This window comes from Pogona vitticeps, chromosome 1 (genome assembly GCF_051106095.1).
Source record: "Pogona vitticeps strain Pit_001003342236 chromosome 1, PviZW2.1, whole genome shotgun sequence".
Classification (NCBI taxonomy): Eukaryota; Metazoa; Chordata; class Lepidosauria; order Squamata; family Agamidae; genus Pogona; species Pogona vitticeps.
The window spans coordinates 168,119,267-168,135,494 of NC_135783.1; the positions used below are offsets into that span (position 1 = coordinate 168,119,267).

Sequence of the window (16,228 nt, forward strand, 5' to 3'; positions counted from 1 at the left end):
CAATTCAAGAGTCATTTGGTTCCATCCTTTTCTTTCATAAAGCAAATGAAACTGATCTACACCATGTTGTCAGTGGCAATTATATTTATTAATCTGGCAAAGGACGAGCAGGCACTATGATTGGGCTTCCATACAGAGTAATATCAGGGGGCTTGTGACTTATATATATGAGTGGTCCATATATTGCAGCAAAAAGCCAAAACATCTTGATGATAATTCTTATCTCAAAAATTGTTTCCTGACTGCCCTCAGCTGAAACAACAATATTCAAAGGAGACTGTCTTGAAGAAAGTTTTCTTAGACTTCTAGCTCAACTTTACATACCCAACATCCTCACCTCTCTTTGTAGTGATCCCAAAAAGCATGGATGGAGAATTTTGGCCCTCCACAAATTTTTAGAATGCACCTTTCATAATTCATCACTACAGACCATATTGACAGCCATGGATGTGAATTTTATCCAGAAACATTTTGAGAGCTACAATTGCTTACCCTTGCCATATACCAGAAACTCTTTCCACCAGACCAGGCCAACCAGAGGCTCTAGCTTAACCCTGAAACTCCATCACAAACGATAAAGCTTCAGGAACATTGTTGACACACAACTAGTGTAAGCCCTGTCAGGTTACTAGTTTATATATTTGATTCCCAGTACTTTCTTAACACTAACTTTATGACAATACAAGGACTGCCTACTTTGGGCAACTATTTAGAACAACCAAAGTTGTCAACCTCCATGGAGCAAGTTTTTAGACCACTTCTCCCCTGTTCCTCTGCCTTGCTGCTGAACACAGAATGAAAAAGTACCAAGGCTGTGTAATTACTTATCTCTAAACAGACAAGCTGCTCTGTCAAATCCAACATCCAATGTCAATAATGTCTTTAGTGTCAGTAGATGGGGAGCAAATGTAGTTCAGAGTGGCAGGATAAAAACCTACTTAATTTTCAGCAAGTCTTTACATTTAAGAATATCATCAGCACGAAGATTCTCATAGTAGCACATAATGGAAAATGTAAGTGCCAGGTATAAAAGCCAACAGGCTCCATATGAAAACATCTTAATACTGAAATGTCTTTGGCTCAAAGCGAAAAGGAGAAAAGGATTTGGTTCTGTATCATTACTGAGGGGGTAGAGACACCTTGTAAATTTATAGCATGCAGGGGGGGAAAAGAATTTTTCAAGGTCAGGTAGACTGTGTGCTAGTCATATGTAAGCTGGGGTAGTCATATGTAAGCTGGGGTAGACAAGTACTGTCCTCCAAATTTTGTTGAACTGCGATTTCCATCAGCCAGCACAGTCAATAGAAATCCAGAGGATACAATTCAATCTCTTTTGGTTTTGAGATGTAACAACAAACCTCTAGCTTAACTCTAAAGAACTTCCCACTGAATCAAAGAAAAACATTCCATCAGAAAAAGTGACTTTACAGTTTACTACTACTGAACTGCTACAGTTTTATACTGCTGGATATCACCTTTTTTAATATTATGATATATTTTCCTTCATATTTTTTCCAACAGATTCAATCATTACCATTCTTTCCATTTGTCTTTTTGGCCTAAATCTACTTGTTATTTCCAACCAATGTTCTGAATCAAAGTTATATAAATGCTGATAAATTTCCACTGATTCAATAAATCTACTCTAATTGGGACTAGAATATAAATTTAGTTATAAATCCAGTTTTAAGACTTTGTCCCTGTCCCAAAATTTGTAGTAACTTTTTAGTGACAGTGATATTTGGTGAGAATGTACCAAATTCCCCTTTTAAAGATTTAAAAAAACACATCAAAAACTCTCATGTTAAAACAAAAGTTTAAAATACAAAAATCCTTCTTTTTTTTGATTGTGTAACACTGAAGCAACAAGCTTCCCGAAGTTCCTTACCATATCACTATAAACAGGCTGAAGTTTGGGAGAGGGTGGTGAAGGCTGTGCAATAGGATGGAATGTGGATCCTGTTGTGGAAAGTAACAGTACTGGGGTGGATGATGTGAGTAAGGAAGAAGGTTGAGCTTGGAGCATTTCTGAGTCTGTGCCACTTGCTTCTGCTTTTCCTTCTGTAAGGAAAATAAAGATGTAAAATATCCAGATGGATATCAGAAAGGTATTTTTATAAAACCTACAGTCATTATTCTTTTAAAAAAAGGCTGTTCTGGACCAAATGTAACAGGAGGGGCCCACAACACAGCAAGAATGTTTTGCATGCAGCAGGCCTCAGGGTCTAGCCTTGCTGTCTTCAGGGATCTTAGTGGGATAAACTCAGGTAGCTGGGCTGGAAGGACTTTTGCCTGAGAATTTGAAAAGCCTTTGTTGCAAAACTGAATGTATGAACCAAATATCTCATACAATACAAAGGGTAACCTCACTTACTCACATCAAGTAGCTGTGTTCATAAAACAACACTATTAAGGTATAACCACTTAAACCAAGGAGACAAGGAGAACCCATTTTCTTACTCTGTTGATGTTTTTATTTATTCAGTTTTTAAATTAGGTTGCTTTAACCTACTTTACTGAATGTAAATCATGGAAACAGAAGAAGGGCAAACCACATTTTAAAGCAGCAAAGCAAGAACTTAAACTTCTCCCCAGAAGAGAAATGCTGAATGCTATGAACCAAAATTCTTCTGAAGGCAGACTATGTCAGGATCTGACTTAGATATGTAAAACCAAACCTCTAGCTTAACTCTAAAGGATTCTTTGCAGCTGTTAGAAACGTTAGGAAGATAACCAGATCACTGCTGGACAAAGAGAATTCACACTTATAGAAGTTCTATGTTCATCTTATTGAATTGTTGCTATTGAGCCATGCAGGCATTGAGCTGGTATGCTACAGTGATTAAGAGACTAACACAATCAGAAAATCATTGCGTTTGAATCTCACCTCTGCTAGGACTCACTAGATTGTCACAGGCAAGAACCTCTTGCAGATTTACTCTCACATTTGCACTACAGAAATTACCACAAGAAACCACAAGAATACCCAGCATTGTTATAAAGCATGCTAGTTTATTACCATGTTTCCCTGAAAATAAGGTCTTATATTAATTTTTGCTCTAAAAAACACAGAGCTTATTTTCAGGGGATGGTTTATTTTTTTTTCATGTACAACAATCTACATTTATTCAAATGCAGTCATATCATCTTCTTCTGGTTACTGCACAATGGTGGAGGGCAGGCTTTCATTTAACAAGGGCTAATTTTGGGGATAGGGCTTATATTACGAGCATCCTGAAAAATCACACTAGGGCTTATTTTCAGGGAAACAGGGTATGATATCTATTAAGTGTAGACATGCATAGGAACAAAAGATGTGCTGCTAATTGATCTCTTCTTACTTCTGTGCCCACAATTCTGTGTCCAGGTTCATATTCCGGATATGCACATTCTGACTCACCTGTCACATCAACACTGACTTTTTGACTAGTGCTGACTGAATCGATGGTAGTGTTTTCCCCCATGTATCTGTTCTGAGCACTGAAGCTACACACAGGTCTATGGCAAGTCACAGGTGGTAGAAATCCTCCATTGACTATTTCTCCTATTGACACAATTAGTTTCTGCCCGACAAATACTGATTTCTTTGGCTTGGGCAGGCTTTCTGGTTCCAAAAATGCAGAACGATTCAGCTCCACAAAACTGTAAAGTGCAGTAAAAAATAAATAGCAAATGCAGAGTATAATTTAAGATTTTACATGTTTATAAGTATGCGTGAAGCAAACACAACTAAAATAAGCAATAGCAAGTTCTTAGGGTTAGCCTTTCCAAGTAACTTTGGGCTATTCTCAGCGATGAGAAAAAAATCAACTGATTTAAAATTAAATGAACTCACAACAGGCCACAGAAAAACCTTGCTATTATCATTCTCTCAATCTATTATTTATTAGTCCCTCTTCTGCCATCAAGACTCCCAAAGCCATAGATAATATTAGAGGAAAAGCATTATTTACAACACAGATTAAAAGTAACTGCAATAGAATATTGTACTCTAGTGAATGAACTTTAATAGTTTACTCTTTAAAGTATTAATGCAGATGATATATTGCAACAGTAAAAGAGGAAGTCCTTTGAGAATGCACGGCTTAAATTACATAACCTTTTAGAGCACGTGAATCAAAACTATAACTGGAAAATTTAACTCCATTGTGAAGCTCAACTCCACCTATTAAGAATTACTTGCAACAAAATGTTGAAGTCCCAAGTATTCTCTATTTGAAATTCCAATCATGCACTTTCACTGCTTTCCCTCTTTTCCCTTCTCCCCTAAACAGTAAGCGTTGTGTGGCCACTAAGCACATTTAATCCTCTTGGGCTGTTGTGGGAATAGAAAAGGAAAGAGGTTCCTTAAGATTTTCTTGTACATATAAAAACCTTGATATCATTACAAACCTTGTGATATCTTCCTCTTCTGAGGAGGGGTACCATTTTAACTATAGAGTAAGCAGCACTGAGAACTGAGACATCTATTAATATTTACAAAAGAATGCCATTATGGCTTCCAGATTCCAGACACTAATAATATCACTGTCTGGGCTCAGTTTTGGACAACACATACCCAGTTCAAGATATCAGTATCAAAAGGCGAAAACAAAGAAACCACACACACAGCACAACCAAAACCAAGCCGAGCCAAAACCCCAGTTAAAGTATTGCTTACATGCAGGAGGAAACAAGGAAAAAAACAGACAATTGGCTCCTTACTGTTGAAAGTAAATATTAAGTGCTTGCAACTGAATGACAGTGTGTGCATGACAAACACAAACACAAGGAATCAGCCATCTTGAAAGAGATAACCAGCATTAATCACTTTAGAATCCACCTAATTCCCCATCATTTGTTTTCCTCCCAGTTCTTTGTTGTGGTTTGGTACACAAGAGTGTCTAGCACTTACCCATCAGACACACCCAAGCCATAGTAACTTATGAAATCAGCTGCATCTTCAAAGTCCCTGAAGAGTAACATGCGCACCAGATTATCTAGTGGAAAGATGGTGGATCTCTGTGCATTTACAGTGTAAGCAATATTCAGAGACTTTAAAGCATCTTTACGAATCTGAAAAATATTTTAAGAATTCTTATTAGTATGTAATATGTCACATTTTCTTTCAGAATACTGTCACTGACATTTTGCATCAATGGTAATGGAACTAAAACAGATTTTCCCCAAATCTCTTCTAGAGGAGACATTCAGGGCTAGAAGGGGAAGAGCAGGGCTGTACGGAAAATCAGAAGAAAAGGAAGACTACTACAACATTAGATGCAGTCTAAGTAAAAGTAGATCAACACTATTTTGCTTCTTATTGTTTATGCATTACTAAACAATGGCTGAGGATGGACTAACATGTTGAAAACTGCAACAAATGACTCATTTCAATCTCTTTACAAATTATTGTGGGTGACCAAGGTCCAAAATGTGGTCCCAGGACATCCTCCTCAAGGATATGATAGAAGTGGGAAAGGAAGCCCATCCTATCTATTTTTGTATACCAACAAACACAGAGTATCTCCATTGCATGGGGAAGGCGCAGAAAGGACAAAGAGAAAGTAGTGGAGCACTCTCTACTGGGGGAAGTGTGAATTTCATTGCCATCCTTGATGAGAACATGAGGTACTTTTTGCAATACTTCTTGTCTCTTTAATTGCATAGGAGTTCACAAACCAGGAAGAATATGTATACGCTTTGCCCTTTAGGGAAGGAACAGAACCAAAAAGGAGCTAACTCTCTGCTTTCTTGTCCTACTGAGAATGAACTAAAGTCTGTTGCTTTCTCCAGTAACTAAGATAACAAAGCATATTTGCCCTTTTACTTAATGGAAATACTTGTGGAAAAGTGACCTCCTATCTCATAGTTCCAATCATGTATAAGGGACAAACCAGGACAAGTTTGATTGTTGTGTTCCCTTCCACTGCATCTCCCAGTGATTTTTTTTCACCCCTCCACATATTCAGGCTGAACATCCAGAGTACAGTTCCTGTGGTTGCAGAACTATAAAATCATGTAAGAAACTCACATAAGTGCAGCAAGATTTTCCCCACAGGTCTTTATCTTTCAATACATGGAGGGCACCAATGTCAAGCCCACAATGGAGGGACAGGAGCAATGAGTGCTGTTCTGTTCTTCTTTACATGATTGTAATTATGGGGCCCCAAGGGGAGTTTTTTAAGAAGCTAAAAAATGTAAATTCAGGATTTTTCTCCTCCTATGGCAACTTTAAACTGGTGTTTCTTACCTGGTTAAAATAACAATGTAACAAACATGCATTCAGGTAAGAAGCCGTCTGCACAAGTTTGAAAAACCTGACAAAATTATTGCTGTTTAAGGCAGCAAAGGCTTGAACTGAGAATCGAACTTCAGGAGAGTTTCGGACAGACGGACGAAACTGCTGTACTTCTCTAAAACAAAAAAGAAGAGAAATCAATTTTTGACTAATAATAGAAATACCTGTGTGGAACAAAATGTAGCAAGAAGCCCACACGTACATAGTTTTGAAATTCGCACACAACCACCCACTTAGATTCAAGACTACAGAGGAGTCAAAACCCAGTAGTAACACCTGGAGTAGGCCCGATGAATTAATGGAACTTACAGAAATGTTGAGTTACCAAATCCCCACTGATTCAATGGGCCTACTGTAGCTGCAACTTATTACTGATATCAGCTACTTTGTGAATAAATCTGATTATTTTCATATAATCTAAATTAACAAATTCTATGAAAACAGCTAGATTGTAGCATCTTAATGATTAACAGATCCATTGGGGCATGTATTGTCTTACATTTGACTCTATTTCATCAGATGCATGCATAACAATATACAGATCATGAAAATAGCTAATTCACAATTGTCTTTCACTTGACATCTTTCTCTCTGATGCATCTTTCAAAGGTGGCTGAGGTCAATGAAAACACACTACAATAAATCTATTAGTCTAACATATTCTGACTCTTTACTGTACTTATCATTCATGATTTATAAAAAGGTATTTTGTTCTACTCGGCTATTTAAAAATTTGTAGGATATATCTTTGCTAAAGGTTTACCAATATACAGTAGGATCCCCTAATCCAGTGGTCCCCAACCTTGGGCCTCCAGATGTTCTTGGACTACAGCTCCCACAAGCCCTCACCACCACCTCTGTTGGCCAGGATTTCTGGGAGTTGAAGCCCAAGAACATCTGGAGGCCCAAGGTTGGGGACCACTGCCCTAATCCATGGCAACAGTATCCACTTATTCACTTATCAAGTCTAAAAATATTAAAAGAAAAAAAATCCAGAAAAAAACTATTTTCCCATGTATTACCAGAACTAGTCACTAGAGGGAGACAGTTGTGATAGTGCATGTGAATATATTTTTTCTGGTTTAATGGTTGTTGTGGGTTTTTCGGGCTCTTTGGCCATGTTCTGAAGGTTGTTCTTCCTGACATTTCGCCAGTCTCTGTGGCCAGCATCTTCAGAGGACTGGAGTAGGAACTCTGTCCATGCTCTGTTGGTGTTTGTTGGATAGGTGAGTATTTATAGCTGTGGGAAACAGCTTTTGTCTTTTTTCAGGAGATAGGGTGATCAGCATGTTTTTGTTATGATAAGGGAGTGGGGAGGGAGAGACTATCGATTGATGGTGTGTCGTTAGGTGGTCTTTTTTTGTACAATGATCCCTGGCCCTTGTGGCTGGGTAGAGTTAATTGACCTTTTGCAGGTTGTATTTTTCAGAATGGGGCGCCAGGCCATGTTTAGTTTTAAGCCTTCTTCTTTCCTGTTGAAGTTCTGTTTATGTTTATGGATTTCAATGGCTTCCCTGTGCAGTCTAACATACAGATTGCTGGTGTTGTCCAGTACTTCAGTACAGTGCTGCCCCGCATAGCGACAATAATCCGTTCCGGATAAATCGTCGCTATCCGGAATCGTCGCTATACGGGGCAAAAAACCCCATAGGAACGCATTAAACCCTGTTTAATGCGTTCCTATGGGGGGGGAACTCACCGCTATGCGGAAACCCTCCATCCGGCCGCCATTTTCGCTGCCCCGGTAAGCGAGGAAACCGCGCGAAAATGCTGCGGGTGGCCATTTTCTTCACCCGGTGGCCATTTTGGAACCACCGATCAGCTGTTTAGAAAACATCGCAATGTGATGTTTGCCCATTCAGAACATCACAATGCAATCGCTTTTGCAATCGCAAAATCCGCATCACTATGCGGATTCGTCGTTAAACGGTGCGCTCGTTATGCGAGGCACCACTTCATTTTGAAATAGAATTTCATGTCCAGCTTGTTTTAGGGCATGATCAGCTATGGCTGATTTATCCAGTTGTTTTAATCTGCAGTGTCTCTCATGTTCTTTGATTCTGGTGTGAATGCTGCATTTTGAGGTTCCAATATATACCTGTCCACAACTGCACGGTATCCGGTATACTCCTGCAGTGGTGAGGGGGTCCCTTTTGTCCTTTGCTGACCGCAACATTTTTTTGTGGTGGGTCTGAATACTGTTTTTCTGGTTTATTTCCCTTGTACCATGCTATCTGTCTGTCTGTCTGTCTGTCTGTCTGTCTGTCTGTCTGTCTGTCTGTCTGTCTGTCTGTCTGTCTGTCTGTCTGTCTCATTTACTATTATCCATTTCAGTATCCACAGGGGGTGGTTTGCAACCAATCCCCAGCAGATATGGGGGACATACTGTAGATACATTAAACAGAGAAATTGTGTAACTTAAATGTCTTCTGATACAATGATGGTTCAAAGAAATGTGAACACCAGTGCTACTATGTCTAGTAGTGGGTTACTGAGGAGCCTTTCATTCAACTGGTTTAGTCTCTTAATTACCTATAAAACACATGTAGCTATGCTCAAAAATTGACATTAACAATTGGCAAGAAATACTGTGCTTGTGTCAAAGAAAGGTGGATAAATGGTTCCATTGTGACCAAAGGACCAACTAATCCATTGTACCGTATTCTGCTGTTCTACTTGTGCTTTTAATATTGCTCTTATTTATACGTTTTAATACTACATTTAATTGTTTTTTTTAATTGTAATAATGTATTATTTTAGTTTTTAACTTTGTTTCTTTTAATACTGTAAGCCACCTTGGATACTTTAGGAGATAGGTGGCATGCAGACATTTTAAATGAATAAATAATTGCAAATAATACCACAGAAAAGTAATTTTCAATCTTGACAGGCTTAATTTCCTGTCATTTTGCATTTGTTCTACAGATACTGAGAGCAAAAAACACCAAACTGGATGCTGTAATTATTTACAAATTCACCTTAGAATATCCCCTTTGTTGAGGTTTAGGAGAACATTATATCCCCTGAATTCTGCTTCACTCTTGCAGTAAATGCCCTTATTTGCAAGGTCCTGATACATTTCCTTCAGGCTCTGTAGGCATTTAGTCATGTTCTCATTGTTTATTTTTGCATCAAAAGATGACATAGGCTCTTCACACAAATGATGGGAACAATGAATATGAAAACGGGTACACTTCTCAATCAAGGAAACAGTCAGAGGACAACAGAGATGCTGCTGGGTTATATCCTGCACAAACATAAGAGTTACAAATAATTAAATCAATTTAAGTATGCACTCCAGAGACATAAACTAATTTGCTTTTTAAAAATGCTGTCTGAGATGTACTGGCAACACAGCCAGAGTTTCAAAATATAAAGGTAAAGGAAACAAATTTAACCTAATTCTGTACCCTAATTCTGTATGTATTATGGAACAGGCACTCTCCTACAAACTTGTTTTCCTTGCTCACTCTCACTCCCAAAATACAAACGGCACTCCATGATATTCTCTTCATGATTCTCATTCCATAAACCCAATCAATAACTATGTTTAGCATTTTATCATGGCCAATTGCTTACCCTAAAAATGGGTTACCTTTCTTATGCCACGAGTTCTGTTCCATACAAAATCATACCACTCGCGGTAGTTTCCTTCTCCTTTGTCCATGATTTGAGTAACTAAATAGTCCATGGTCATATTCAACACTTCAGAAGGTCTTAGTTCATGTGGTAATGGTTCCTCTTGGTCTGCTGAAGACCTGCTATATTCCTTTATTGCTGCCCCATGGTCAACCTCAGATGAGAAAAATTAAATAAATTATTCAGTACCATTATTTATATCATATTGTTCCATCTGGAATGCAAGGCAAGAGCGAAAAAACACTGCCCACTCTTCTACATCTTTCAACCACTCTGAACCATTACTTCGAAAGTGTAACTCCTAATGGTTTAAAAAAAGTCTGAAGGTGTCACAGCACTTTGAAATTTTTTGTTTTGCTGTGTTTTGTTAAACATCTTAATACGTTCAGATACAATACTAAACCACAATTGCTTATTCTACAAGCATCTTAAGTGATCTGGTCAACTTGTTTGTTATCAAGCTGAAACCACTGTTTGAAACAGGCTTGACTTGTCTTAACCATGGTTTGTTCTTAGAGACAAATTCATTACATGACTTATAACCCTTGTCTGCTTCACTGCTCTATCTCAGCTACCGACTAGCAACAGCAACAACACGGCTGGAATGGTCAGAAAATAAATTGCTCAATACAGTTCTCACTATTCCTTGGCACTTGTTACCCTTTCCTTTATCAAGAAAATTACTTCAGAGAGCCATCTCTACAGGGCTGAAACAGCAAAGTACACCTTTCTAAACACTATTGGACATTGCCTCCCACCAGCTCTATTCAGCACAGTCAATGGTAAAGAATCTTGGGAACTGTAGCCTACCCTGCTTATAAATCCAAGCAGTACAAAACAGATTATTATCTTCTCAAGGACAACCATGCTAGCTCCCAGCTGTTGAAACTGAACAGCAGATGATACCAACTGCTTGGAAAAATGCAAGTATCATGTGCATGCCCAATACTCTATTGAGTTCCCTAAAAATGCACACTAAGATACCAGTTTCTTAAGGTACCCCTCTTTTTACAGCTAGCTGAGATGGTAACAGTTCGGATGGCTTGACAAAATGGCTGCAAAACCATTAACAATGGGAAGCGCCAAAGACTCTCTCAACAGAAGAAACAGCACAGCCCTACATTTCAACACTGATAGGCTGAGCCTTTCTAATGCACTGATTTCTTCCTGTGGGTCATCAAGCAATGTCCCCTTGTTCCACAGGTAGTGAACTTCCTTGTCACCATCACAATTCCAGCACTAAAAGTGTGACTTTTCCCTGCCCTTTAAATGAATACTGTAGGGAGAAACTGAGATTCTGTCCCACTTTATTAACTGAGGAAACGGTATCAGTTTTTCCAGGTTAGTAACAGAAAAATAGCTCTGTTGGATCAGTTCAAATGACTGTTCTCCCACTTTGCATAGGAGGCCCACATGCAAGGCACTGAAGGCACCAACTCATATCCCAATAAATAAGTAGGACCAAAGTGTCTTTCTATACAGAGATTCTAGGTGGAGCGATTAAATCAACACAGAGTTCAAGACTGTGATCTGCATTTATGGTACAAAGTCAGAAATGTCTTAAAACGAGAGTCTACCTTGTACACTGCAAGCACAAAAAAGTTGTACACTATTATTAACTTTCATGATCACAAGTAACTATGATAGGTAGGGAAAATCACTGCAAACACCCTTGCAGTATAACAGTCCAAGACAAATCAGCCCTAGGGCTGTGTATGTTTAATTTCCTTTTCATAGTCCTAAACTTTATTATCACAAACCTGGTAACAGTGTGATTTCTCTATAGGCACATGCTCCTGACTCTAATCTCATGCTTTCTAGCATACTATAACCTACTGAGAGCTAGAGTAGCCTGATTTTCTTTTAGCCTCTGTCTAAAGAGCACAAACCATGACTCAACTGCCGCTAACATTCTTCCACTCCTTCAGGACAAGCAACAAACATGGTCTTTCTTTGTTCTTTTGCATTTGTATTTGTTCTTTTCCCTTAACAAAATATTTTCTTTAAAATAAGAAACTTTTTTTGAAGTCCATAAACTCATTTTTTCTGTCTAACTATAACCATCTGTGGGCAAGCAAGGAAGAAGTCGCCTATTTATTTTTCTTTTTATTGTTGTGATGGAGTTGAAGCAGTATGGGATATGTAGTCAGAGGAATGTAAGATGGAGCCAGACAGGTTCTGTGTGAAGATTATTTGAGAGACATTGGAATGTGTTTTTCTAAGTGCTAAGATTGCGCGGCCCCACCGATCAGCTGTGTGAAAATGGGGCATTTGCGACGATCGCTACCCCGATCATCGCAAACGGCCCGTTTTCTAACAGCTGATCGGCGGTTCCAAAATGGCCGCGGGTAAATAAAATGGCCGCCTGCCGTGTTTTCGCGCCCTTTCCTTGCTTACCGGGCAGCGAAAATGGCGGCCGCATGGAGGATTTTCACAGAACTGTGAGTTTTTTCCCCATAGGAACGCATTAAACGTGTTTTAATGCGTTCATATGGGCTTCTTTGCCCCGCATAGTGATGAATCCGTATAGAGACGATTTTTTCAAAATGGATTATCTTCGCTATGCGGGGCACCACTGTATCTACTATTATGGGCAAGAATCCCGTAGAAGAAATGGAGTAGCCCTGATAGTCAACAAAAGAATGGGAAAAGCTGTACAATCTCAAAAATGATAAAATGATTTCAATACAAATCCAAGGCAGACCTTTCAACATCACAGTAATCCATGTTTATGCACCAGCCACTAATGCTGGAAAGGCTGAAAATGACCGGTTCTATGAAGACTTACAAGACCTTTTAGAACTGACACCAAAGAAAGATGTCCTACTCATTATAGAGGACTGGGATGCTAAAGTAGGGAGTCAAGAGATAAAAACAACAGGAAAATTTGGCCGTGGCATTCAAAACGAAGCAGGGCAAAGGCTAATAGAGTTTTGTCAAGAGAACAAGCTGGTCATCACACTCTTTTCCAACAACACAAGAGGCGACTCTACACATGGAAATCACCAGATGGTCAGTATCAAAATCAGATTGATTATATTCTCTACAGTCAAAGATGGAGAAGCTCTATACAGTCAGCAAAAACAAGACCTGAAGCTGATTGTGGCTCTGATCATCAGCTTCTCATAGGAAAATTCAAGCTTAAACTGAAGAAAGTAGGAAAAACCACTGGGCTAGTCAGGTAAAATCTAAACCAAATCCCTCATGAATACACAGTGGAAGAACAGATTTAAGGAACCAGATTTGGTGGACAGAGTGCCTGAAGAACTATGGATGGAGGCCTGTAACATTGTACAGGAGACAGCAACAAAAACCATTCCAAAGAAATGGAAATGCAAGAAAGCAAAGTGGCTGTCCAACAAGGCATTACAAAGAGTAGAGAAGAGAAGGGAAACAAAATGCAAGGGTGCTAGGGAAAGTTACAGAATATTGAATGAGGACTTCCAAAGAATAGAAAGGAGAGACAAGAGGGGCTTCTTTAATGAACAGTACAAAGATATAGAGGAAAATAATAGAAAGGGGAAAACCAGAGATCTGTTCAAGAAAATTAGAGATATTAAAGGAATATTTTGTGCAAAGATGACATGATTTTATTTATTTTTTAAAAAAATTATTTATTTATTTATTTATTTATTTATTTATTTATTTATTTATTTATTTATTTATTTATTTATTTATTTATTTATTTATTTATTTATTTATTTATTTATTTATTTATACCCCGCCTATCTGGACCACCAGACCACTCTGGTAAGGACAAAAATGGTAAGGACCTCACAGAAGCAGAAGACATCAAGAAGAGATGGCAAGAATACACAGAGGAATTATAGCAGAAAGATCTGGATGTCCGGGACAACCCAGACAGTATGGTTGCTGACCTTGAGCCAGACATCCTGGAGAATGAGGTTAAGTGGGCCTTCGAAAGCATGGCTAACAAGGCCAGTGGAGGTGATGACACTCCAGTGAAACTATTTAAAATCTTCAAAGATGAGGCTGTTAAGGTGCTACACTCAATATGCCAGCAAGTTTGAAAAACTCAGCAGAGGCCAGAGGATTGGAAAAGATCAGTCTACATCCCAATCCCAAAGAAGGGCAGTGCCAAAGAATGCTCCAACTACCCTACAATTGCACTCATTTCACACGCTAGCAAGGATATGCCCGAGAACTCCCAGAAGTACAAGCTGGATTTCAAAGGGGCAGAGGAACTCGAGACCAAATTGCTAACATGCGCTGGATTATGGAGAAAGCCAGAGTTCCAGAAAAACATCCACTTCTGCTTCACTGACTATGCAAAAGCCTTTGACTGTGTGGACCACAGCAAATTATGGCAAGTTCTTAAAGAAATGGGAGTGCCTGACCACCTTATCTGTCTCCTGAGAAATCTATATGTGGGACAGGAAGCAACAGTTAGAACTGGATATAGAACAAATGATTGGTTCGAAAGTGGGAAAGGAGTACGACAAGGCTGTATATTGTCTCCCTGCTTATTTAACTTATATGCAGAATACATCATGCGAAAGGCTGGACTGGAGCAATCCCAAACCAGAATTAAGATTGCTGGAAGAAATATCAACGACCTCAGATATGCCGATGATACCACTCCGAAGGCCGAAAGTGGGGAGGAATTAAAGAACCTTTTAATGAGAGCGAAAGAGGAGAGCGCCAAAAATGGTCTGAAGCTCAACATCAAAAAAACTAAGATCATGGCCACTGGTCTCATTGCCTCCTGGCAAATGGAAGGGGAAGATATGGAGGCAGTGACAGATTTTACTTTCTTGGTCTCCATGATCACTGCAGATGGAGACAGCAGCCACGAAATTAAAAGACGCTGTTTCTCTTCTCATTCTAGGGGACTGGAGTGCTAAAGTAGGGAGCCAAGAGATAAAAGGAACAACAGGGAAGTTTGGACTTGGAGTTCAGAACGAAGCAGGACAAAGGCTAATAGAGTTTTGTCAAGAGAATAAGCTGGTCATCACAAACACTCTTTTCCAACAACACAAGAGGCGAACTCTATACATGGAAATCACCAGGTGGGCAATATAGAAATCAGATTGATTATATTCTCTGCAGCCAAAGATGGAGAAGCTCTAAACAGTCAGAAAAAACAAGACCTGGAGCTGACTGCGACTCTGATCATCAGCTTCTCATAGCAAAATTCAAGGTTAGACTGAAGAGAGTAGGAAAAACCACTGGGCCACTCAGGTATAATCTAAACCAAATCCCTTATGAATACACAGTGGAAGTAAAGAACAGATTTAAGGAACTAGATCTGGTGGACAGAGTGCCTAAAGAACTTTGGATAGAGGCTCGTAACATTGTCCAGGAGGCAGCAACAAAAACCATCCCAAAGAAAAGGAAATGCAAGAAAGCAAAGTGGCTGTCTCATAAATAGCAGAGAGGAGAAGGGAAGCTAAATGCAAGGGAGATAGGGAAAGTTACAGAAAATTGAATGCAGACTTCCAAAGAATAGCAAGGAGAGACAAGAGGGCCTTCTTAAATGAACAATGCAAAGAAATAGAGGAAAATAACAGCAAAAGAAAAACCAGAGATCTGTTCAGGAATATTGGAGATATTAGAGGAATATTTTGCGCAAAGATGAACATGATAAAGGACAAAAATGGGAGGGACCTAACAGAAGCAGAAGACATCAAGAAGAGGTGGCAAGAATACACAGAGGAATTATATCAGAAAGATTTGGATATCCCATACAACCCAGACAATGTAGTTGCTGACCTTGAGCCAGACATCCTGGAGAGTGAAGTCAAGTGGGCCTTAGAAAGCCTGGCTAACAACAAGGCTAGTGGAGGTGATGGCATTCCAGTTGAACTATTTAAAATCTTGAAAGATGATGCTGTTAAGGGGCTACATTCAATATGCCAGCAAGTTTGGAAAACCCAACAGTGGCCAGAGGATTGGAAAAGATCAGTCTACATCCCAATCCCAAAGAAAGGCAATGCCAAAGAATGCTCCAACTACCGTTCAATTGCACTCATTTCACACGCTAGCAAGGTTATGCTCAAAATCCTGCAAGGTAGGCTTCAGCAGTATGTGGACCGAGAACTCCCAGAAGTACAAGCTGGATTCCGAAGAGGCAGAGGAACTAGAGACCAAATTGCCAGCTTGTGCTGGATTATGGAGAAAGCCAGAGAGTTCCAGAAAGATATCTACTTCTGCTTCATTGACTATGCAAAAGCCTTTGACTGTGTGGACCGCAGCAAACTATGGCAAGTTCTTAAAGAAATGGGAGTGCCTCACCACCTTATCTATCTCCTGAGAAACCTATATGTGGGACAGGAAGCAACAGTTAGA

At 39.2% G+C, this 16,228-nt stretch overlaps 1 protein-coding gene across 10 annotated transcripts in view; it reads right to left on the bottom strand.

Moving 5' to 3' along the window:
* Window positions 1–16,228, bottom strand: part of MCM3AP (minichromosome maintenance complex component 3 associated protein) — a 213,451-nt gene that overhangs the window by 137,394 nt on the left and 59,829 nt on the right. For all 10 annotated transcript variants that reach the window (XM_078378458.1, XM_072994293.2, XM_072994461.2 and 7 more), the window contains 6 exons: window positions 9,876–10,073; window positions 9,259–9,527; window positions 6,233–6,395; window positions 4,895–5,055; window positions 3,401–3,642; window positions 1,889–2,061 (listed from right to left, as the gene is read on the bottom strand). In XM_078378458.1, coding sequence (XP_078234584.1) covers window positions 1,889–2,061; window positions 3,401–3,642; window positions 4,895–5,055; window positions 6,233–6,395; window positions 9,259–9,527; window positions 9,876–10,073 — 1,206 coding nt within the window. The remainder of the gene's footprint in view (window positions 1–1,888; window positions 2,062–3,400; window positions 3,643–4,894; window positions 5,056–6,232; window positions 6,396–9,258; window positions 9,528–9,875; window positions 10,074–16,228) is intronic.